General features: G+C 42.8%; 1 protein-coding gene across 8 annotated transcripts in view; it reads right to left on the bottom strand.

The window, feature by feature from the left end:
* Positions 1-22,977, bottom strand: part of LOC310697670 (far upstream element-binding protein 3-like) — a 395,403-nt gene that overhangs the window by 206,983 nt on the left and 165,443 nt on the right. For 6 of the 8 annotated variants that reach the window (XM_083484353.1, XM_083484354.1, XM_083484351.1 and 3 more), the window contains exons 5-6: positions 22,623-22,694; positions 20,466-20,523 (exon numbers count right to left, since the gene is read on the bottom strand). In XM_083484353.1, the coding sequence (XP_083340479.1) occupies positions 20,466-20,523; positions 22,623-22,694 (130 nt within the window). The remainder of the gene's footprint in view (positions 1-20,465; positions 20,524-22,622; positions 22,695-22,977) is intronic. The other 2 variants (XM_083484355.1, XM_083484357.1) reach the window with 1 other exon arrangement.

The raw sequence follows: 22,977 nt of genomic DNA, 5'->3' as shown, positions 1-22,977 counted from the left end.
ACAACTTTGATTCCACAGACGCGCAGATCATCTGTCCCTGCTATTTTGGTGGCACAAGAGGAAGAAACTGAGCAGGCCTTGCTAGAAGGTATGGCTGCAGGAGGATCTGCCTCAGTATTAGATAAAATTTTGGAAAAATTGGAAAGTTTGGACAAAAAGGCAGATGAGCATTCGGCTAAGATTGATCAAACCACAGCCAGTGTTAATAAATTGACTGAACAAGTTGCTCAGCATGCACAATCAATTGGGAACCTTTTTGAAGCCACCACAGAAAATCGTAAATTAGCTGTGGAAGCTAACCAAAAAGCTGAAGCATTAAAGGAAGAAGTAAAACCATTGCATAAGCAATTTGGTGAACAGCAGGCCTACCTGTCTATGATTGAATTACGAAATAGGGAAAAGAACCTGAGACTGAGGGCAATTCCAGAACTTGAACAAGGGGACTTAATTGATTACTTGACAAAGGAATTTTCCAAGTTTTGGCCCTTGGAGGAAGAAAAGGACTTTAAAATTGTGAGTGCCTTCAGACTTGGAAGAGTAGCAAGGAAAGACAGACCCAGAGATTGTTTGATTACTTTGAGATCCAAGGAAGAAAGAGACAAAATATTAAGCTCACATTACGAAAAGTCAATTGTAAGCCAAGGCAAGAGAGCGGAAATCTACAAAGACATCCCAAAACAACTTTTGGATCTTAGAGCTACTTACACAGAGCTAGCAAAACTGCTGAAGAGCAACGCAATTCCTTTTAGGTGGGAATTTCCCCAAGGATTATCTTTTACATTCAGAGGGAAGAAAGTAAAAATTAAAACACCTGAGGATAAAGAAAAGTTCTTGAACAACCACGGAGAAGACCTTCAGAAAGGGATCACAGGAACTCCTGAGTCCTGGCCACCGCCTATACCCACACCCTTGGGACCTGAAGACCAGAAGAAAGAAACACCACCACCTAAGGAATAACAGATTTGTCCAGGATGTCTCTGCAGCTTTTTAGCTGGAACATTAATGGCGGTAACTCCCCGGAAAAAAGGAGAAGGATATTCCATTTACTAAAGAAAGAACAATTGGACATTATTTGCTTGCAGGAAACACATGTGACAAGGCTCCATAGAAAAGTGTTAATTAATAAGAGACTAGGCCAAGAATTTATTTCATCTGACCGTGTGAAGAAGAGAGGAGTGGTGATTTATGCTAAGGAGAACCTGTCACCAAAATTTCTTTTCAAAGATGAGCAAGGAAGAATTTTGGCAATCGAAATACAAACACAAGGGGAAAAGTTCCTGATACTGGGAATTTATGCACCAAATGAGGGGAAATCGGAATTTTACAAGAAGCTGCATGAGACAATGCTGGACTATCTGGACTATAGTAACATCATTATGATGGGAGATATGAATGGGGTGGTGTCCACAAACATGGATAAGTCACAAAGCCAAAGCTTGACAAAAGATGGCAGACTACCTAAAACCTTTTTTGAACTAACTGACAATATGGACTTGATTGACATTTGGAGAACAAAGAACCCCCTAGGAAGAGAAGGAACATTCTTTTCTGAAGCCCAACTGACATGGACAAGAATCGACCAAATATGGATAACTAGAGGCCTGGCTCCAAAGACTAGAAGGGTGGAAATCTGCCCAAAAACTTGCTCCGACCATAACGCAATAAAGATGGATATGAGACTAACTCCAACCGGCTCCTTCAGATGGAAGATGAATGACACCTTGTTAAGAGACAAAGAGATTACTCAGAAGGCCCAAAAGACTTTGAAGAACTATTTTGAAATAAATTTGAACACCACAGTGGAAAAAAGAGTAATCTGGGATGCAAGTAAAGCCGTTATGAGGGGGTTTCTGATACAACAGAATACGATAAAGAAAAGAGCACAGAATGAGAAAAAGGACAAGATTTTGGAGAAAATAAAGGAAGGTGAGAAAAAGTTAAGATTGAAACCAAAATCACAGGAGATTCTGAGAGAAATTAAACTTTATCAATCACAATACTCTAAGTTGATAAATCAGGAAGTTGAATGGAAGATTAAACTGATGAAACAAAGGACATTTGAATCAGCAAATAAATGTGGGAAACTGCTAGCTTGGCAGTTGAAAAAGAGACAAAAATTGAACACGGTTACAAATTTAGAGATTGAAGGAAGAAACATCCAGAACCCCGAGGAAATTAGAAAGTGCTTCCAGAGATACTTTAAACAACTATATACGCAAGGGCCGCAAAAAGAGATTGAGATAGATAAATTTTTAAGAAGAAATGGACTACCAAAGCTGTCTCAAGAAAATACAACAATCTTGAACTACAAAATAACACAACAAGAAATTGAAGGTGCCATTCAGAATATGCAACTGGGCAAATCTCCAGGGCCAGACGGGCTTACCTCCAAGTACTATAAGACATTGAAAGATTATTTGATACAACCATTAATGGAGGTTTGCAATGAGATTATGGAGGGGAAGAAGGCACCGGAATCGTGAAAAGAAGCTTTCATCACTTTGATACCTAAATTGGAAACTGAAAAGACACAATTGAAGAACTACCGCCCCATATCTCTCCTAAATGTGGATTACAAAATTTTTGCAGATATTTTGGCAAGTAGATTCAAAAAAGTGTTAAATGAAGTAATTCATAAAGATCAGGCAGGCTTTCTCCCTGGTAGACATTTGTCTGATAACACTAGGAACATTATCGACATTTTGGAACTATTGCAAACAAATATTAATACAAAAGCAGTGTTGATATTTATAGATGCGGAGAAGGCCTTTGACAATATTTCATGGAAGTTCATGAAGAAAAATTTGGAAGGGATGGGAGTGGGACGGGGGTTTGAAAATGGTATAGAGGCAATCTATTCAGAACAAAAAGCCAAATTGATAGTTAACAATGTGGTGACAGAGGAGTTTAAGATTGAGAAAGGAACACGACAAGGTTGCCCTATCTCCCCTTTGTTATTCATTTCAGTCCTGGAGGTGCTCTTGAATATGATTAGAGGGGACCGGTTGGTTGAAGGGATTCAGGTCGGAGCTAAACAGTACAAACTTAAAGCTTTTGCAGATGACTTGGTTCTGACGTTACAGGAGCCGGAATCTAGTACGAAAAGGGTTTTAGAACTAATTCACGAGTTTGGTCGGGTGGCGGGATTTAAATTAAACAAGCAAAAGACTAAGGTTTTGGAAAAAAACTTGACAACTGTGGAATCAGAAAGGTTTCAGAAAGAGACAGACTTAAATGTGGTGAAGAAGGTGAAATACCTAGGGATTAATATGACTGCTAAAAATTTGAATCTATTTAAGGATAATTATGAAAAGTGCTGGTCAGAAATTAAAAAGGATTTAGAAAGCTGGTCAAGATTAAAACTTTCCTTGTTGGGTAGAATTGCTGTGATAAAGATGAATGTATTGCCAAAAATGTTTTTGTTTCAGACCCTACAGATTGTGGACAGGGTGGAATGTTTTAGAAAGTGGCAGAGAGATATTTCTAAGTTTGTCTGGCAGGGCAAAAAGCCCCGAATAAAATTTAAAATCCTAACCGATGCTAAAGAGAGAGGGGGGTTTGCCCTGCCAGATTTGAGGTTGTACTATGAATCTGCAGCTTTCTGCTGGCTGAAAGATTGGCTTCTTCTTGAGAACACTGATGTCCTGGATCTGGAAGGGTTTAATAACGCTTTTGGATGGCATGCATATTTGCCAAATTCATAAGCATTTCAAGAACCATATTGCCAGAAAAGCAGTGTTTAATGTCTGGATAAAATACAAAGACTTATTAGAGAACAAGACCCCAAGGTGGTTGTCACCAATGGAAGCCAAGGAACAGAAAAGACTCAATATGGAGGCCGCATGGCCGAAATATTGGGAAATACTAGAAAAAGAAGGAGATACTTGGAGATTGCAGAGTTTTGAGAAATTAAAGGATAAAGTGCGAGATTGGCTACACTACGCACAGATCAGGGAGGTTTTTAATTTGGATAAAAAAATAGGTTTCCAGGTGGAAAAATCGAAACTAGAAACAGAGCTGTTAGAACCTAAGACCAAGGTACTTTCAAAAATGTATAACTTGCTGTTGAAATGGAATACTCAAGATGAAACGGTCAAATCAGCTATGATAAAATGGGCACAGGACATTGGGTACAATATTATGTTTGCTGACTAGGAAAAGTTATGGACCACCGGAGTGAGATTCATGGCATGTAATTCCTTGAAAGAAAATATTATGAAAATGGTTTACAGGTGGTACATGACCCCAGTCAAGCTTGCAAAAATATATCATTTGCCAGACAATAAGTGTTGGAAATGTAAAGAAACTGAAGGAACAGAGCCAGTATGGTGTAGTGGTTAAGAGCGGTAGTCTCGTAATCTGGGGAACCGGGTTCGTGTCTCCGCTCCTCCACATGCAGCTGCTGGGTGACCTTGGGCCAGTCACACTTCTTTGAAGTCTCTCAGCCCCACTCACCTCACAGAGTGTTTGTTGTGGGGGAGGAAGGGAAAGGAGAATGTGAGCCGCTTTGAGACTCCTTAAAGGGAGTGAAAGGCGGGATATCAAATCCAAACTCTTCTTCTTCTTCTTCTTCTTTCACCTTTGGTGGACGTGCCCAAAGGTTAAGGCCTTCTGGGAAATGATCTATAATGAACTAAAAAAGGTATTTAAATATACCTTCCTTAAGAAACCAGAGGCCTTTCTCCTGGGCATTGTCGGCCAAATGGTGTCAAAGAAGGACAGAACTTTCTTTATGTATGCAACAACAGCAGCAAGAATACTCATCGCAAAGCACTGGAAGACACAGGATTTGCCCACTGTGGAAGAATGGCAGACACAACTGATAGACTACATGGAACTGGCCGAAATGACTGGCAGAATTCGAGACCTGGGAGAAGAGACGGTGGAAGAGGACTGGAAGAAATTTAAAGACTATTTACGAAAACATCATAAGCTGTATGAATGCTAAGAGAATGCATGATAGAAAACAACATGGCATCAGTAACTTAGTTGTAAAATGTATGATTAAGTGATGTTTAAGAAAATGATGGAATCTGAGGTAACATTATACTTAAGTTAACCAGTTTAGTTTACCTTGCCAATGCTCCAGTGCAAATGAAAGAGGACCTTGGGGAGGGTGAGGAGGGGGTTAGTGGCAAGCAAAGTAAATAAATGAGAACATAAGAAGAGCCTGCTGGATCAAACCAAAAGCGGCCCATCTCATACAGCATCCCATTCTCACCTTGGCCACTCAGATGCCCCAGTGGGAAACCTGCAAGCAGGACCCAAGCACAAGAGCACTCCCCACTCCTGTGGTTTCTAGCAACTGGTATTCAGAAGCATTTCTGCCTCAGACCATTGAGACAGAGAGGACAACCATCAATAGACTTCTCTGTGGATTTTTCAAATCCTCTTTTAAAGCCATCCAAGTTGGTGGCCATTACTGTCTCCTGCAGAAAGAGTTCCATAGCTTAACTATGCACTGCATGGAAGGACTTCCTTTTATTTGTCCTGAATCTTCCAACATTTACCTTTGTAAGGCATCTACAAGTTCCAGTGTTATGAGAGAGGGAGAAAAACTCTCTATGCATTTTCTCCATGTCATGCACAATTTTGAAAACCAGCTTCTAGAAATAAAAACTGAGGCTCTCTCATTAGCTAAGCACTTATAATTGCAGTATGGATGTCCTTTAGCTCAGCTATATATCAGCTAACTCCGCTGCTGGGGCCATGAAATCATTCAAGACACTGACTGGCTGCAACTACACTTAAGAGCTGTGATCAAAAACACCGCCACAAAAAGGTTGACGGAATTTTCCAACTGGTTTGACTTTGAGTGCAAACAGGCAAAGACACCTGAAGAGAGCTTACTGTAAATATAGAACCTCCAAGTCTCTTCTTCTATTTACTGCATATGTCTCTCTTAGATAGAAGTATAAACAACTAATAAAATGGAAAAGACAGAAAGCCAAAAGAAACGCCTGGCACAGCTTAATAAAGGCCTTGCATGACAAGGACAGATCCTGCTTCTGGCATACCATATCAGGCCTCCTGGAGCATGAGCGCAATGGGCCAATTTGAACTATCGAACCCCAAGAATGGATGCAGTACTATCACTCACTTTTTCAAGACCAGGATGCTCAGCCTAATCACCAAACAGTATCTCCATAAAAATTACCAGCTTGGCCCCCAGTATCTATAACTGAGGTAAAAAAACTAATTACGCAGCTAAAAACAATAAAGCCCCAGGCATTGATCATTTGCCCCCGGAACTTCTGAAGTTCAATATTGACTGGTGGGCACCTGTTTGCAGCAATATTCTCTCATATTGATTCATCTGGTCTACTGGGTCATTGCGGTAATCATCCCAATATTCAAAAAGGGCCCTACATCAGATCCGACTAGCTATAGGTCTATCAGAAGAGCCTTGCGTGCTCTGGTCCATGGGGTCACGAAGAGTCGGACACGACTAAATGACTAAACAACAACAATATGCAAAGCATTTCCATAACAAACTAACCTACTGGATTGATGCTGAGGCTATCCTTGCTGAAGAGCAAGCAGGATTCAGGCAAGGCAGATCTACTATAGACCATTGCTTTGTCCTAGCCCATCTCATAGATAAGTGCGCCAAGTAATCACACGGTGTGCTGTATGCAGATTTTATTAGTTTGAAAGCTGCTTTTGACTCAATTTCAAGAGCAAGACTATGGGCTAAGTTGAACACCTCAAGCACAGACAAAAGATTATTATACCTGATCAACTGCCTTTATAAAGACACTGTGCTGAAAGTACGCTGCTCTACAACAGTCAACTTACAGGATCTGTACCAGCTACAAAGGGAGTTAAGCAAGGATGCATTCTAGCCCCAGCACTGTTCAACCTATACATAAACAACATGGTTCAGTGTCTAACATCTCCAGAATTCCATGCCCCTAAGCTGGCCTCAAAACCAATCTCTATACTATTACATGCTGACGATGCGGTCCTCTTATCCCAAACAAAAGTAGGCCTAAAAAAACGATAAGAGAATTTTCAGTGTATTGCCAGAGAGAACACCTGGCCATGAATTATCAGAAAACCAAAGTTATGGTTTTCTCAAGAAGCTATAGGCCCCACAGTTGGCGTATGGAAAATCAGCCAATCGAACAGGTCAAAGCTTTCAAACATTTGGGCCTTATCTTCCAGTCCATGGGGTCATGGGGAGCACACCAAAAATGTGCAAAAGAAAAAGCATCCCAAAGTGCCAAAACTCTGACACGGTTTTTCCATACAAAGGGTGGCAAACACATACTCTCAGTCCTAGAAGTCTTCCAGGCTAAACCCCTAGAACAACTATTATACGGGGGTCAGATTTGGACTGGTAACCACCTTGGTACTTTGGAAGCTGTTCAATCAAAGTTCTTAAGGCAGATTTTTTTCTCCATCACTGCGAATGGAGGCAAGTTTCCCCTCAGTAGAAGTACGGACTTGGCAAAGAACTTTTAACTTCTGGCTCCACCTAAACTCAAATCCCCCCGGTTTATTATCCTTAGTACTTCAAGACTACCACAAAAGTGTCTGGCTTAAAACCATCTACCAAAAACTCCACTCTTGCGGCCTATCCCCACAACACCTACTCACTATGGGCCTAACCAAAGCAAACATACTAATTTGTCAACATCTAAAAGATATCGAGCATCAGAACAACCTGGCCACTATAAGGAAATTCTGCCCATGGTATTGTCAATTTCCATCTACCCAATTTGATTCTCTGGCTCCATACCTGTACAAACTAGCTATCCCAAAATACAGACATGCTTTCACACTCGCAAGACTGAATGTTTTGCCATCTGCTGTACTTGAGGGCCGATTCCAAAAGATCCCGCATGAGAAACGCCTTTGCCCCTGTGGAGACGGTAGCACCGAAACAGTGGCACACATCCTCCTGTCTTGCACTCTCTACAAAGACCTGAGGAACGAGATCATCACCCCAATCGTACTGACCATCCCAGGATGCACAACTACTGCCACAGTGTCCTTTCTCCTGTCAGACCAAACAGAGCAGATAACAGCAAAGGTTGCTAGGTTCTTAGCAGGGGCAATTAGAATAAGGGCCACTATCTGACCATTGATTCAAGACCCTAAACTGTGCTTTTATACTAAATTTCCTTTCTTCTGTGTATATTGTAATGTTTTATTGTTGCTATGGCCATCGGCTAACACGAATAAAGTTTCTATCTATCTATCTATCTATCTATCTATCTATCTATCTATCTATGACTGCTGCTGCTGCCGCCACTGTGAGTGTTGGGGAAGGCCGTTCCCGCCTCAGGCTAATTCCACCAGGCCTAGGGGGCGGGGCCCAGACTCACCACCGCCACAGCTTTAAGAGGCCTCATTCAGGCCCTGGGACACTGCTGCTGCTGCTGCCACTGTGAGTGTTGGGGAAGGCCGCTCCCTCCTGCAGGCCAACTCCATCAAGCCTAGGGGGCGGGGCCCACACTCACCACCACCACAGCTTAAGGACACTGGTGCTGCTGCAGCAAATGTTAATTTTTTAAAATATATTTTAAAGTGTTTTAAAGGTGTTTTTACTTTTTACTTTGTTGTACCATCGTGAACGGTGGCTTTTATTCATGTATTTTTATTTTGTTCTGGTTTGGGGTTGGATGTTGAGTGGGGTGGGGATTGGTTTTGTTTTGGTATAATTGTTTCTGGTTTGTTTTGTTTTTCTATTTTGTAAATGGAGGCTAGTATGAGGCTTGGGATTGCTACCGTGGAGGGGCGAGGGAGGTATGGCGGTGGGGGCAGATGTCACAGGCGAAGGGGATCGAGATACGGATATGCTCGTACCCCTTCCAATCTGCTCCCCATCCCGAGGGATGAGGGTAGGGTGAGCAAGGATTACTCACCTCCGTCACTGGTGTGCAATGCCAGGTCTATAGGCAACAAAACCGCCACCCTGTGAGATTTCTTTACCTCGCAGGGGGTTGACCTGGCTTGTGTGACGGAGACCTGGGTGCGCGAAGGGGAAACTTACCTTACGAGAGATGGCGCCCCCGGGTTTCTCCGTCCTCCACCAGTCGCGGACTGTGGGCCAGGGGGAAGGGGTGGCATTATTAATCTGGGAAGATTGTTCTTTCAGGGCTCTACCATCGCCATCGATCCCCGGCATTGAATGTGTTGGCCTAGTGTGGGGCTCCGAGGTGAGCTTGGCTGTCTGTCTGGTGTACCGGCCACCTAGTGCACCAGCAGCCACCCTGTCAGGCCTGCTGGAGGCGGTGGCCGGCTGGGCCTTGGAGTTCCCTAACCTATTGGTATTGGGGGACGTCAACATCCATGCTGATGCCACTCCCTCCTCACAGGCTCTGGACCTGATGTCTTCCATGGCGACACTAGGGCTCTCCCAGTTTCTTTCGGGCCCCACACATCAAGCAGGCCACACGCTGGATTTGATCTTTGGCGTCGGTATAGATGTGATCATGTCTCCTTCGATGAAGGTGCCATGGTCTGATCACTACGCTCTGAAAGCCAGGATTGACTTTCCATCCCCACCCTGCTTAGGTGGCGAGCCGATTTGGGCTCGCCCGCAGAGGCTGATGGACTCTGATAGATTCCGTCAAGCCTTGCGGGATCTTGCTCCCCCTGGCGACTCATTGACTGAGCTTGTTGAGGGCTGGAATATCCAGCTCCTGGCAGCCATCAATGAGATTGCACCTAAGCGCCCTCTGCGACCCCGCAGAAACCGGGCGCCCTGGTTTACCGAGGAGCTCCGGAAAATAAAGCGGGACCTTAGACGGCTAGAGCGAGTACAGCGGGGTGCCCGTGACGGAGCTTCAAGAACATCTTACAGGGTTTTTATGAAAACCTACGAGATGGCAGTGAAGGCCGCTAAGAAGTCTTACTTCTCGGCCTCCATTGCATCCGCTAGCTCTCGCCCGGCGCAATTATTTAGTATAATTAGGACTTTAACGTCCCTCGAGGGACAGCCAAATTTAAATAACAATTTGACACACAGCTGTAAGGCATTTGCGAGCTTTTTTTGCGGAGAAGGTCCTGTTGCTCTGACATGACCTCCCTGCCAATTTGGATACAATAACATAACTGGAGGCCCCTTGACTGTCCTTGGGTCCAGTATTGGACCACTTTGACCGGATATCCCCAGCCGATGTGGACAGACTCCTCCGAGCTGGAAAGCCCACCACCTGTCCTCTCGACCCGTGCCCGTCTTGGCTGACTGGAGCATGTTCAGACGAGGTGCGAGCCCCCCTGGGGGATATCATCGCTTTGTCCCTTGGCACTGGGATATTCCCAGGGGAAGTGAAGGAGGCAGTGGTGCGCCCACTCTTAAAGAAAACATCATTAGATCCCTTAGATCTATCCAATTACCGCCCGGTTTCGAATCTTCCATTCCTGGGTAAGGTGATTGAGAGAGCGGTTGCTGAACAGCTTGGTGGGTTTCTGGATGAAACATCAGCTCTGGATCCATTCCAGTCCGGCTTCCACGCTGGTCATGGGACTGAGATGGCTCTGGTCGCCCTAACAGATGATCTCCGCAGACAGCTGGATCGAGGTGGGTCGGGGCTGCTGATTCTTTTAGACCTGTCAGTAGCTTTTGACATTGTCGATCACAAACTCCTGGACCACCGCCTTGCCGACGTGGGGATCCAGGGCACAGTCCTTCAATGGCTGCGCTCGTTTCTCTCTGGTCGGGGACAGAGGGTGGCGCTTGGGGGGGAATTGTCATCGCGCCACTCCTTGGTGTGTGGAGTGCCTCAGGGTGCAATACTCTCCCCGATGCTTTTTAACATGGGACGGGACGATATGGGATTGAGGGGGCAACTCCCATCTCTTGTGGGGGTGCAATTAGTGCCAGCACCGTCCGTTAAGAGTTTGGGTGTAATCTTCGATACCTCCCTCTCTATGGAGGCGCAGATTACAGCTATAACAAAGGCGGCATTTTTTCATCTCCGCCAAGCTAAGCAGTTGGATCCTTATCTCTCTCGCCCTGACCTAGCCACTGTGATCCACGCGACGGTCACCTCCAGACTGGATTATTGTAACTCTCTCTACGTGGGGCTGCCCTTGAGACTGACCCAGAAACTCCAGCAGGTGCAGAATGCCACGGCGAGACTCCTTACGGGGTCTTCACTGCGAGATCACATTCACCCGGTACTATACCAGCTGCACTGGCTCCCGGTGGAGTACAGGATCAGGTTTAAGGTGCTGGTTTTAACCTTTAAAGCCCTATACGGCTTAGGACCCTCGTACCTACGGGACTGCCTCTCCTGGTATGTCCCACAGAGGAACTTACGGTCTTCAAATAAAAACATCTTGAAGGTCCCAGGCCACAGAGGTTAGGCTGGCCTCAACTAGAGCCAGGGCTTTCTCGGCTGCGGATCCAATCTGGTGGAACGCTCTGTCACAAGAGACTAGGGCCCTGCGGGATTTGACATCTTTCCGCAGGGCCTGCAAGACAGAACTGTTCCACCAGGCCTTTGGTCAGGGCGCAGCCTGACTCCCTCCTCTGGCAATCTGCACAGAATCTTTGCTTAATGGTTGCCATCAATTTGATTTTAATTAATTTTTATAATGAAATGTTTTTAGAATGTTGCATTATTTTATTGTTGTTAGCCGCCCTGAGCCTGGCTTCGGCTGGGGAGGGCGGGATATAAATAAAATTTATTATTATTATTATTATTATTATTATTATTATTATTATTATTATTATTATCTCCTCCAAGTGACTTGGCTCACCACCTGCCATGAATAACAAGAGCTGTATGTCAGAAGGCCAGTCAAATGCTTATTTGGGGGTCTTATCTACAACTGCAAGGTAACTTTTCAGCTCTTAAAAAGTGCCCATGTTCTTTTTTTATGAATTTTATTAGTATTTTCCACACAACAACACCACGAAAGATATCAAAAAATAATAATACACAAAAATCAACATTCGAAAACTAAAAAACAACAACAAAAACAAATCCATATCTTACAAGTTAATATTATAAACACTAAAACAACAACAACCAGACATTGACTTCCACCAATCCCACAGCACCTCCTTTATCTCTCATTGTGTCTTCCTGTTTTCCTGTTTTCTTTATCATCTCTATCCTAACATCTAGATATAAATCCTTCTTTCATATCCTTTCACTTCACAAGGTTATTCAGACTCAGCCAGATTTCTGCCCTCAAACCTTGACTTTTGAGGTATTCATTTAGGCACTCCCATTCTTTTTTTACTTCACTTTTTGGTTTTTGTCTTATTATGTCTGTCAATTTGGCTAATTCTAAGTATTCTGAGAGTTTACATAGCCACTCTCCCCTAGTGGGTAACTGATTCCCTTTCCAGTACTTAGCCACCAGGATTCTTGCTGCAGACATTGCGTATAAGAAAAAATTAATTTTGTCTTTTGAAATATCGTCATTTAAAATCCCTTTTTATTTTTTTTTAAATAATTTTTATTAAGTTTCATATTACCAAATTAAACACATCAAATCAATTAATCCAAATTATAACAATACATATCATGTAGTCCAATTGTTTTCCAAATTAAAATTTTTGTGGGGGGTACCCATGCTTCTCGATCGGCAGGAGTCCAATCCTCGAATATTTGTGCTGCTTTCATCTTAAGAATGATATTTCCAGTCCCCTCTTCTCAATCCTTGTCGTTACTCATTTTCCTTTTCATTCACCTCCGAATTGCTCCGCAAGTGGGTTGAAAAAAACAGTCTTATTTGTGTTTCTGTGTGGGCTTTGTACTGCTCTCTCGTAAATCGCTCTCATCCAATAATCCAGGCATTCCCGCTCGAGCAAGCAATCACCATTTTGTCGTTCTGATGAAATACAGTCTAAAAGCTCGCTCTTTAACTTTCCCGACCTGTTGCATCGTAAATTAGTCTTTTTCCAGGAGGGCTGCCCCTTCCAGATCGCAATCTCCTTGAAAGTAATAAATCTTTGGCTCGCCCTCCCCAAGACCAAACCTCTGCAACACAGGTCTCGTATCAAATCTCCATTCTTACTGCATCACAAGAGAGCCCTTCTTCTTTCCAAATCCTTCACAGAGTAAAACCTTTAAGTTCAAATTATTCCCACACAATTCATTTTTAGTCCCATTTGCAATTAGTTGCTGTGACGGATCTTCTAAGAGGGAGGGTTATTAGTTAATCACATAGAGCAAAAAAAATAATAAGTCATCTCCCCCCTTTCAGTTCTGTCGCATTCCATTCCACATACTATGTCTGTAGTACTTTGATGTAATCTTCCGTCTCAGTCCTTCATTTCAGTGGTAAAATTATTAGCAGATAAGAACCTCCTGCCTCTCTTGAAGCATGTGCATTATCTTTCACCAATTTTTTCCTTTTAAGTAACGCAACTAGTTTCGCACGTGGAAGCAGCTTCGGAGGAGTTCCGAGGCCCGCCGAGGGTTGTGCACCCAGTGCCTCACCCCCTCCTTCTTCCGAACTCGGGGGTGATTTATGGCAACAGCGGGTGAAAACTGCATCTCTCCCCCCTGGAGAGATGAAGGGAGACTGATTTACTCCCCATAATCAGCCTCTAATTACCTCGTGCGGGCTGGATAGATGTTAATATCCGCCATCTTCCAAGACGCCCCTAGCGGCCCCCCTCGTCATTTAAAATTCCTAAAAGGAATGCCTCTGGCCTTTTACTATATGATATTCTTAATATTTTCTTTATTTCTTTGTGGATCATGCTCCAAAATTTCCCAATTTCGGGGCATGTCCACCACATATGGTAGAAGGTTCCTTTTTGTATCTTGCATCTCCAGCACTTATTATTATATGTTTTATTCATTTTTGCAAGGCTTTCTGGTGCCAGGTACCACCTGTGATACGTTTTCATATAGTTCTCTCTTATTAGGTAACATGCTGTAAAATTTATAATTTTTGTCCATAGTCTTTCCCATTCATTATATTCAATTGGGTGGCCCAGATCTTGTTCCCATTTTTTAATAGCGTCTCCTTTTCCTTCCTTTTCTACTTTCCCATTTTGTAACAGTTTATATATTATTGAGAGTCTGTTGGTTGTTATATAAAATTTCTTTTTCCCATACCAAGATTTTTTTATCAAACCCCTTAAGCTTACTATGCTTCTCAAATATTGTTTTTAATTGGAAATATTCTAACCAATTCACTCCCCTCTCTTTTAATTCTTCAAATTTCTTTACTGTTGGGCAATCTTTTATCTCTTCTACGAGTTCCCTATATGTTAGCCAGCTATCTTTCATATTGCTTCTATGCAAGGCTGATGACTCTATAGGTGATAGCCACCAGGGAGTTTTGGCTGTTACTATTGTTTTATTCCTTTCCCAGACTTCGAATAGGGCCTTTCTTACCAAATGGTTAGTGAATCCTCTATGTGCTTTTATTTTATTGTGACCCAGGTAGCCATGCCACCCGAAAACTTTGTCCCAGCCCTCCAGGTCCAAGATTTTGGTATCTGTCAGTAACATCCAATCTTTCAGCCATGTCATGCATGCAGCCTCAAAATACAGCTTGAGGTTTGGGACTGTGAACCTGCCCCTTTCTCTAGGCTCCATCAGAACTTTGAACCTTACTCTTGGTTTCTTACCTTGCCAGATAAAATTAGAAAGATCCCTTTGCCAACCTTTAAAACATTTTGTCCTGATAATTACTGGGATCGTCTGGAAAAGGAAGAGCATTTTTGGTAGAACTGACATTTTTATCAAGGATATCCTTTCCCATAAGGACAAGTTCAATTTATTCCATTTATTTAGATGTCCTTTTATTTCCTTCCACTTCTTCACATAGTTATCCTTGTACAAATTGGTATTTTTATTTGTGATCCAGATCCCCAAATACTTAACTTTTGTGGTAATTTTAAGGCCTGTTACTCTTTCCAGTTCTTCCTGTTCCTTTACCCCCATATTTTTCGTTAGTACAGTGGTGCCCCGCAAGACGAATGCCTCGCAAGACAGAAAACTCACTAGACGAAAGGGTTTTCCGTTTTTTGAGCTGCTTCGCAAGACGAATTTCCCTATGGGCTTGCTTCGCAAGACGAAAAACGAAAACGTCTTGCAAGTTTGTTTCCTTTTTCTTAACACCGTTAATACAGTTGCGACTTGACTTCGAGGAGCAACTCATAGAACGCGGTGTGGTAGCCTTTTTTGAGGTTTTTGAAGACTTTGGTGATTTTTGAAGCTTTTCCAAAACTCCTTTTAAACTTTTAAAACTTTTTTGGGGGGTTTTGGATTTTGGGTTGGGGTGTTTGGAATTCAAGGACTTGGTGTTGGGGAGGGGTTTGCAAGAATCTGGAAGCTTGTGCGTTTTTTTCTGCATTTTTATGATTTTCTGTGACCATTGGGCCACTCTGCTGTTTTTTTTAAAAAATTCTGGATTTGAATTTCTGTGTGGTGGGTGGCTGGGGGAACAGTTGAGGAGGGGGTTCTTCAGCAAGAAGCAAAAAGTGGAAGAGGAACCTTCCTCGAGTTGTCCCCCAGAGCCTTAGAAAATGTACTGTACACTTTGTTGATTTTTAAATGTTTTTCTGTCATGTTTAGAAACTTAATTTATTGTTCCTTCAATTTTTGAAATGCTCTTTACAGTATGTGTGACTTTAAAGAGCACTTAATAAACTCTTGTTGTACCAAATTTGGCTTTGTTTGGACTTTTTTTGACCATAGGAACGCATTAATTGAATTTCAATGCATTCCTATGGGATTTCGTGCTTCGCAAGACGAAAAATTCGCTAGACGAAAAAACTCACGGAACGAATTAATTTCGTCTTGCGAGGCACCACTGTAATTTAATTTTTCTTTATTTAACTTAAAGCCTGATACTCCTCCATATTCAAACAATTTCTCTAGTGCTTCTGGTATACTTTCTTCTGGGTTTTCTGTAGTAATGATTACATCGTCCACAAATGCTTTAACTTTAAATTGTCTGTTACCTAGACTAATCCCCTTGATTTTTGGGTCCTTTCTTATCGCTATTAGGAGTGTTTCCAGCGTCCTAATAAACAAAAGTGGGGATAGAGGGCATCCTTGTCTGGTGCCTCTTTCAATTTGGAATTCTTCAGTTATGTCATTGTTAATTATTAGCTTAGCTTTCTGGTTTTCATATATCGCTTTAATACCATTCAAAATTTTGTTCCCAAGTTTCAAACTTTCCACAGTGTGGACCAGAAAATTCCAGGCCACACTGTCAAAGGCTTTCTCCGCATCTACCAGTAGCATTGCCACCTTCTTGCTAGGTTTCATATCAATATATTCTAGAAGATCAATCACTATTCTTGTATTATTTTTTATCTGTCTCCCTGGTAAGAAGCCATTCTGGTCCCTGCCTATTACTCTGTTCAAGCATTTTTTCAATCTATTTGCTGCGAAAATTTTGTAATCAATATTCAACAGTGAAATTGGCCTGTAGTTCTTTATAATATTTGGGTCCATTCCTTGTTTTGGTAATAAGGTTATCCACGCTTTGCGCCAAGAGTCAGGAATTAGCAACAAGAGGAACAGCCATTTTAGATCTGGTCCTAACCAATGGTGATGACCTGGTTAGTGGGGTAGAAGTGGAAGGATCATTAGGCGTGAGTGATCATGCTCTTCTGAAGTTTACTATACAGCGGAAAGGAGCAGCCAAGCATACTAGGACTCAATTTCTTGACTTTAAGAAAGCCGACTTCATAAAACTTAGGGAAGTGCTGGGTGAGATCCCATGGACAGTAATACTAAAAGGAAAGGGAGTTCATGATGGCTGGGAGTTTGTTAAGAGGGAGATAGTAAAAGCACAACGTCAGGCAATACCAATGAGACGGAAACATGGAAGGTGCCTAAAGAAGCCAGGGTGGCTATCTAAAGAACTTTTAACTGAGTTAAGATTAAAAAAGGATGTGTACAAAAAATGGAAAAGGGGGGAAACCACCAAAGAGGAATTCAAACAAATAGCCAGCACGTGTAGACACAAAGTCAGAAAAGCTAAAGCAGAGAATGAACTCAGGCTTGCTAGAGAGGTTAAAAGCAACAAAAAAGGCTTTTATGGGTATGTTCGTAGCAAAAGGAAGAACAAAGAAACAGTGGGGTCACTCAGAGGAGAAGATGGTGAAATGCAAACAGGGGACACAGAAAGGGCTGAACTCCTCAATGCCTTCTTTGCCTCAGTCTTCTCTGATAAAGAAAACAATGCCCGACCTGAAGAATTTGGAGCAAATGATTCAGCAAAGGAAACACAGTTCAGAATAACTAAGGAGATAGTACAAGAATACTTGGCTAGTTTAGATGTATTCAAGTCTCCAGGGCCAGATGAACTGCATCCAAGAGTATTAAAAGAACTGGCAGATGTGATCTCAGAACCACTGGCAGTCATCTTTGAGAATTCCTGGAGAACAGGCGAAGTCCCGGCAGACTGGAGGAGGGCAAATGTTGTCCCTATTTTCAAAAAGGGGAAAAGAGAGGACCCAAATAATTACCGCCCAGTCAGTCTGACATCAATACCAGGGAAGATTCTGGAGCAGATCATTAAGCAAACAGTCTGTGAGCACCTAGAAAGGAATGCTGTGATCACCAATAGTCAGCATGGATTTCTGAAAAATAAGTCATGTCAGACTAACCTGATCTCGTTTTTTGACAGAATTACAAGCCAGGTAGATGAAGGGAACGCAGTGGATGTAGCCTACCTCGATTTCAGCAAGGCATTTGACAAGGTGCCCCATGATATTCTTGTAAAGAAGCTGGTAAAATGCGGTCTTGACTATGCTACCACTCAGTGGATTTGTAACTGGCTGACTGACCGAACCCAAAGGGTGCTCATCAATGGTTCCTCTTCATCCTGGAGAAGAGTGACTAGTGGGGTGCCACAGGGTTCTGTCTTGGGCCCGGTCTTATTCAACATCTTTATCAACGACTTGGATGATGGACTCAAGGGCATCCTGATCAAATTTGCAGATGACACCAAACTGGGAGGGGTGGCTAACACCCCAGAGGACAGGATCACACTTCAAAACGACCTTGACAGATTAGAGAACTGGGCAAAAACAAACAAGATGAATTTTAACAGGGAGAAATGTAAAGTATTGCACTTGGGCAAAAAAAAATGAGAGGCACAAATACAAGATGGGTGACACCTGGCTTGAGAGCAGTACATGTGAAAAGGATCTAGGAGTCTTGGTTGACCACAAACTTGACATGAGCCAACAGTGTGACGCGGCAGCTAAAAAAGCCAATGCAATTATGGGCTGCATCAATAGGAGTATAGCATCTAGATCAAGGGAAGTAATAGTGCCACTGTATTCTGCTCTGATCAGACCTCACCTGGAGTACTGTGTCCAGTTCTGGGCACCACAATTCAAGAAGGACACTGACAAACTGGAACGTGTCCAGAGGAGGGCAACCAAAATGGTCAAAGGCCTGGAAACGATGCCTTATGGCAGGGGTCTGCAACCTTTAAGACAAAAAGAGCCACTTGGACCCGTTTCCGAAGGAAAAAAAAAACCTGGGAGCCGCAAAACCATTGTGACATTTAAAGCATGCGCGCCGCTGCCCTCTGATCTGACAGCAGGCGGGAAGGTGACGTTGGGACGGTGCGTGACTAACGCACGCACCGCCCCCATGCGACGTCACAGCCAGTACAGCGCCCGCCACAGTGGGGAGTGTCGGGGCGCACAATGCGCCTCCTCCCCTCGCTAGTATCCGCCCCGGAGCCGCGGCAAAGGTGTAAAAGAGCCACGTGCGGCTCCGGAGCCGCAGGTTGCAGACCCCTGCCTTATGAGGAACGGCTAAGGGAGCTGGGCATGTTTAGCCTGGAGAAGAGGAGGTTAAGGGGTGATATGATAGCCATGTTCAAATATATAAAAGGATGTCACATAGAGGAGGGAGAAAGGTTGTATTCTGCTGCTCCAGAGAAGCGGACACGGAGCAATGGATCCAAACTACAAGAAAGAAGATTCCACCTAAACATTAGGAAGAACTTCCTGACAGTAAGAGATGTTCGACAGTGGAATTTGCTGCCAAGGAGTGTGGTGGAGTCTCCTTCTTTGGAGGTCTTTAAGCAGAGGCTTGACAACCATATGTCAGGAGTGCTCTGATGGTGTTTCCTGCTTGGCAGGGGGTTGGACTCGATGGCCCTTGTGGTCTCTTCCAACTCTATGATTCTATGAATTTTACCTTCTTCCATTATCTCATTCATGATCTTTTTAAGTCTAGGGATTATTACTTCTTCTAGTTTCTTGTAATATGTAATCGGTATTCCGTCTGGCCCTGGTGATTTCCCAGTTTCCATTTTCCTTATCACCTCTCTTATTTCTTCTGAGCTTATGCACGAGTTTAAATTACTACATTCCTTGCCATCTAGTTCAGGGATTTTGTTTTCTCTTACATACTCTTTAATTTTATTCTCATCTTTGTCTTCCAACTCGTATAATTTTTTATAAAAATTCCTAAACATCATTTTTATTTGGTCCGGGTCTATAATTTCTTTTCCTTGTACAATAATCTTATTTATAACCCTATCCACTTGCTTCTCCTTTGTTAGCCAGGACAACATCCTACCGGGTTTATTTGCCGATTCAAAACACCTTTGTTTTGTCCATTTAATCTTATTTTCTACCTCTTTGTTTATTAAATTATTTAATTGGGATTGTAAAATTTTAATATTCTGGATTATACTCTCTTGTTTTGGATTTTTCAACAGTTATTTTTCCTTCTCCCTTATGTGTGTGTTTATTTCCGTAGTATCCTTTGCTTTATCCTTCCTTATTTTTGCAATTTGTTGTATTCCAATTCCTCTCATATAGGCTTTACTGGTATCCCAAATGATTTTCCTGTCTGTCCCATGTCTCTCATTAATTTCGAAAAATTCCTTCAACAATTCCCTCATTTTATTCACATTTTGCTCATCTCTCCAAAGTTCATCATTCATCTTCCACCTCCCTCTCATATGTTTTTTAAATCTTATGTGTATAGTAACTGGATTATGGTCTGAGAGAGATTTATTCAGAATCTCTGTTTTTACCAAGCTCAATGCCAATTTTTTAGAGGCCCAAATTGCATCTATTCTCCCTCCCGATTTTTTATCTTCGGAAAAATAAGTAATATCCTTTTCAGTGGGATGCTTCAATCTCCAGGTATCGAATAAATTAAGATTATCAGTCAACTGGAAGAACGATAATGGTGCCCATGTTCAAACAAACCCACTTGAGGGTGTGTTTTTTTTTAAAAAAGAGGACTATGAAGATTTGTCTACATTGGGAAAGGGAGCTAAATGTGCATATATGAAGGAAGCCTTCAGCAGGTCAAACTGCTGAGCTGTTAACCAAGAGACGGCAGGTGGGGTGGATCTAGTGCATGATGAGTCTACGGCTGGCCGTCTGATCATCTGTGGCAGCTATAAAAATGATAGCAAGCAAACAGAAGAAAAAAGTGTAATGGAAAAAGGAAAGAGGAAAGAGGACAGAAGAGAAGGGGTAGAAGCAACCAGTATTATATAAATGTATGTGTGGATATTTTTTTTAAAAAACAACTCACTCAATGCTCTCTGGAGTTCCGGTGAGCACGCAGGGTCTCTCCACCAACCCACCACAGTCTACAAAAGACAAAGCAATAAATAAATAAAAGATCAACACATACTGAGCGTCCCATAATTCTCAACCGCCTAGCAGCTTCCAGCTGGTTGGTTACTGGTGATACTGGTGAAGGAGCGTCTCCACCCCCATCGTTCAGCCCGGACACTGAGATCCAGCGCCGAGGGCCTTCTGGCGGTTCCCTCATTGCGAGAAATAAGGTTACAGGGAACCAGAGGGCCTTCTCGGTAGTGGCACCCACCCTGTGGAACACCCTCCCTTCAGATGTGAAGGAAATAAGTAGCTATCCTATCTTTAAAAGACATCTGAAGGCAGCTCTGTTCAGGGAAGTTTTTAATATTTAATGCTGTATTTAATATTTAATGCTTGATTGGGAGCCGCCCAGAGTGGCTGGGGAAACTCAGCCAGATGGGCGGGTATAAATAATAAATTATATTATTATTATTAGATTATACTTGTAATGCACTCTATGTGTGGCTGCCCTTGGGCCTGGGTTCAGAAGCTACAGCTGGTACAGAATGGGGCAGCCAGACTGCTGATAGGGAAATCTGGCTGGCAGCATGTGATACCCTTGTACGAAACCAGGTTTAAAATCCTTGCATTAATTTGCGAAGCCCTGAAAAGCTTAGGCCCTGAGTACCTCAGGAACCACCTGGAGTGTTGCAGCTGCAGGAGTGTTGTTGGTCATTCCCCAGATTGGTGAGGCAGAAAACAACAGAAAACTAAGCTTTTAGTATCATTGGCTCAGTTTTGTGGAATGCTTTGCCAATAGAGATTCATGGGCCAGGTGTCAGCTTCTGAAGGAGCAGAAGGCAAAGTGACTCCACCTGCTGCTGATCAGCCTTCTTGCTCCTAATGAGAACCACCTGGCTCCAACTTTCTTAAGCAGGGTTTCCAGCCTCAGTCAGTTGCTGGAAACAACATTCGTCGTTCCTGATCAGATCTTGCTGCTTCTTGTGGCCTTGGACCCTTGCCTTTCTTGACTCCTGGAACCTTCTGACTATGTGAACTGAGATGCTCCTGATCTTAGGACTGGACTAGACTGGACCTTGTATATGAACTCTGCCTCTAGGCAAGTACCTCACTGAGACTTGGGTGGCTGACTTCTTCCTCCACTGAGCTCTGCCGTGGCTTGGCAGCATGAGACTGCAACATAAATGCCTGCTGAAAACTTTTCTGTCAGGTTTATGCAAGCAATTAAGAAATACCTCTTTCCGCAAGTTACCCTATTTCTGATTTTAACACTTTTATGTGGCTTTTATTGTCTAGTTTTATGTTCAATTGGTGTAAACCTTGGATATTTTTAATAACAATATATAATTTGTTTTAAGCATGCACATGGACATACACCATGCCTGGATCTAGAACCAAGACTACCTGTAAAACAGAGAATTGCTTTTGGAGGCAGAGAATTTTGAATTCTATCTCCTGCATAAATTAGCCATAGTGAACTAATTCCACACATATTTCCTTAAGCTTGCAAGTTTCAGTCTTGATATTGTTTTGGGGAAAGGAGTGATGCCAGCCTCATCCTGAAGCTATTCTGAGCAGCAACTCCCCCCCCCAAAAAAAAAAATTGTCTGGCACTGAACAAGTTGGAACCAAAGTTGCTGGATCCACTGTTAGCCCTACTCAAGAGCAGACATCTTGAAAATGACTTGACCTAAAGCAGTCATGTTCTATTTTCTATGGGTCTATTCTGAGTAGGGATAACACTGGATACAACACAGTATCCCCAAAATTGTTCAGGGCTTGATCTATCAGCATAAGTCTTTTAAAGTGGGCTCTATGCTGCCCCCTTTCTTGGGCAGAAAAGGGGTTCTGATTTTGGGACAGGAACGTGGGGCATGTTTTTTGTAAGGACTTATCCCTCTTGTTAAAGGAGAGGGACAAATAAGGGTATAGAGATGGGCCCAAGCAAGAAGCCTTGTGGATGAACACTTTGGGACTCTAAGAGGATGTTTTACAAAACATTTCTCTCAGCTTTTAAGTTGGTCTGATGGTTTTATATTAGTATACCACTCAAAGACTAGCAACTGTGTTATTTTGATGATGCCTTGGTTCTTCTAGAAAGTGGAGAGTGAGGCAGAAATAGTCTTACCTGGTGCAATCTGAATTTTGCAGCCTGACTCTGCCTGAATCCGGGAAATCTGCTCACCGCCCCGGCCTATAACTAAAACAAAAATTTCAATTGATCAGAATTTAACTGTTGCTCACAGACTAGAAGTTTTGTTTTTTTATCAAGAGTAAGACCCAAGCAAATACATGGACTGAAGTTTTGCACACATCTGTGTCGGGAGCAGCTGAAAACTTGAGTGTCTTGAAGAACAGGAGGTGGAGATGCCAGCACTCCCAAATCTTTAGTTTAAGTTCTTCACTGTCCCCCACCTGCTTTGGTTATTAAGTGTAACTGAGTTGACACACCTTCAGTCCTAAAAGTTGAGGAAGAGGGATCA

Source organism: Podarcis liolepis, assembly GCF_965112155.1.
Source record: "Podarcis liolepis genome assembly, chromosome: W".
In the NCBI taxonomy this organism is placed as follows: domain Eukaryota; kingdom Metazoa; phylum Chordata; class Lepidosauria; order Squamata; family Lacertidae; genus Podarcis; species Podarcis liolepis.
Note: the sequence above shows the minus strand (reverse complement) of the source record. Positions and strands in the feature narration are given on the sequence as shown.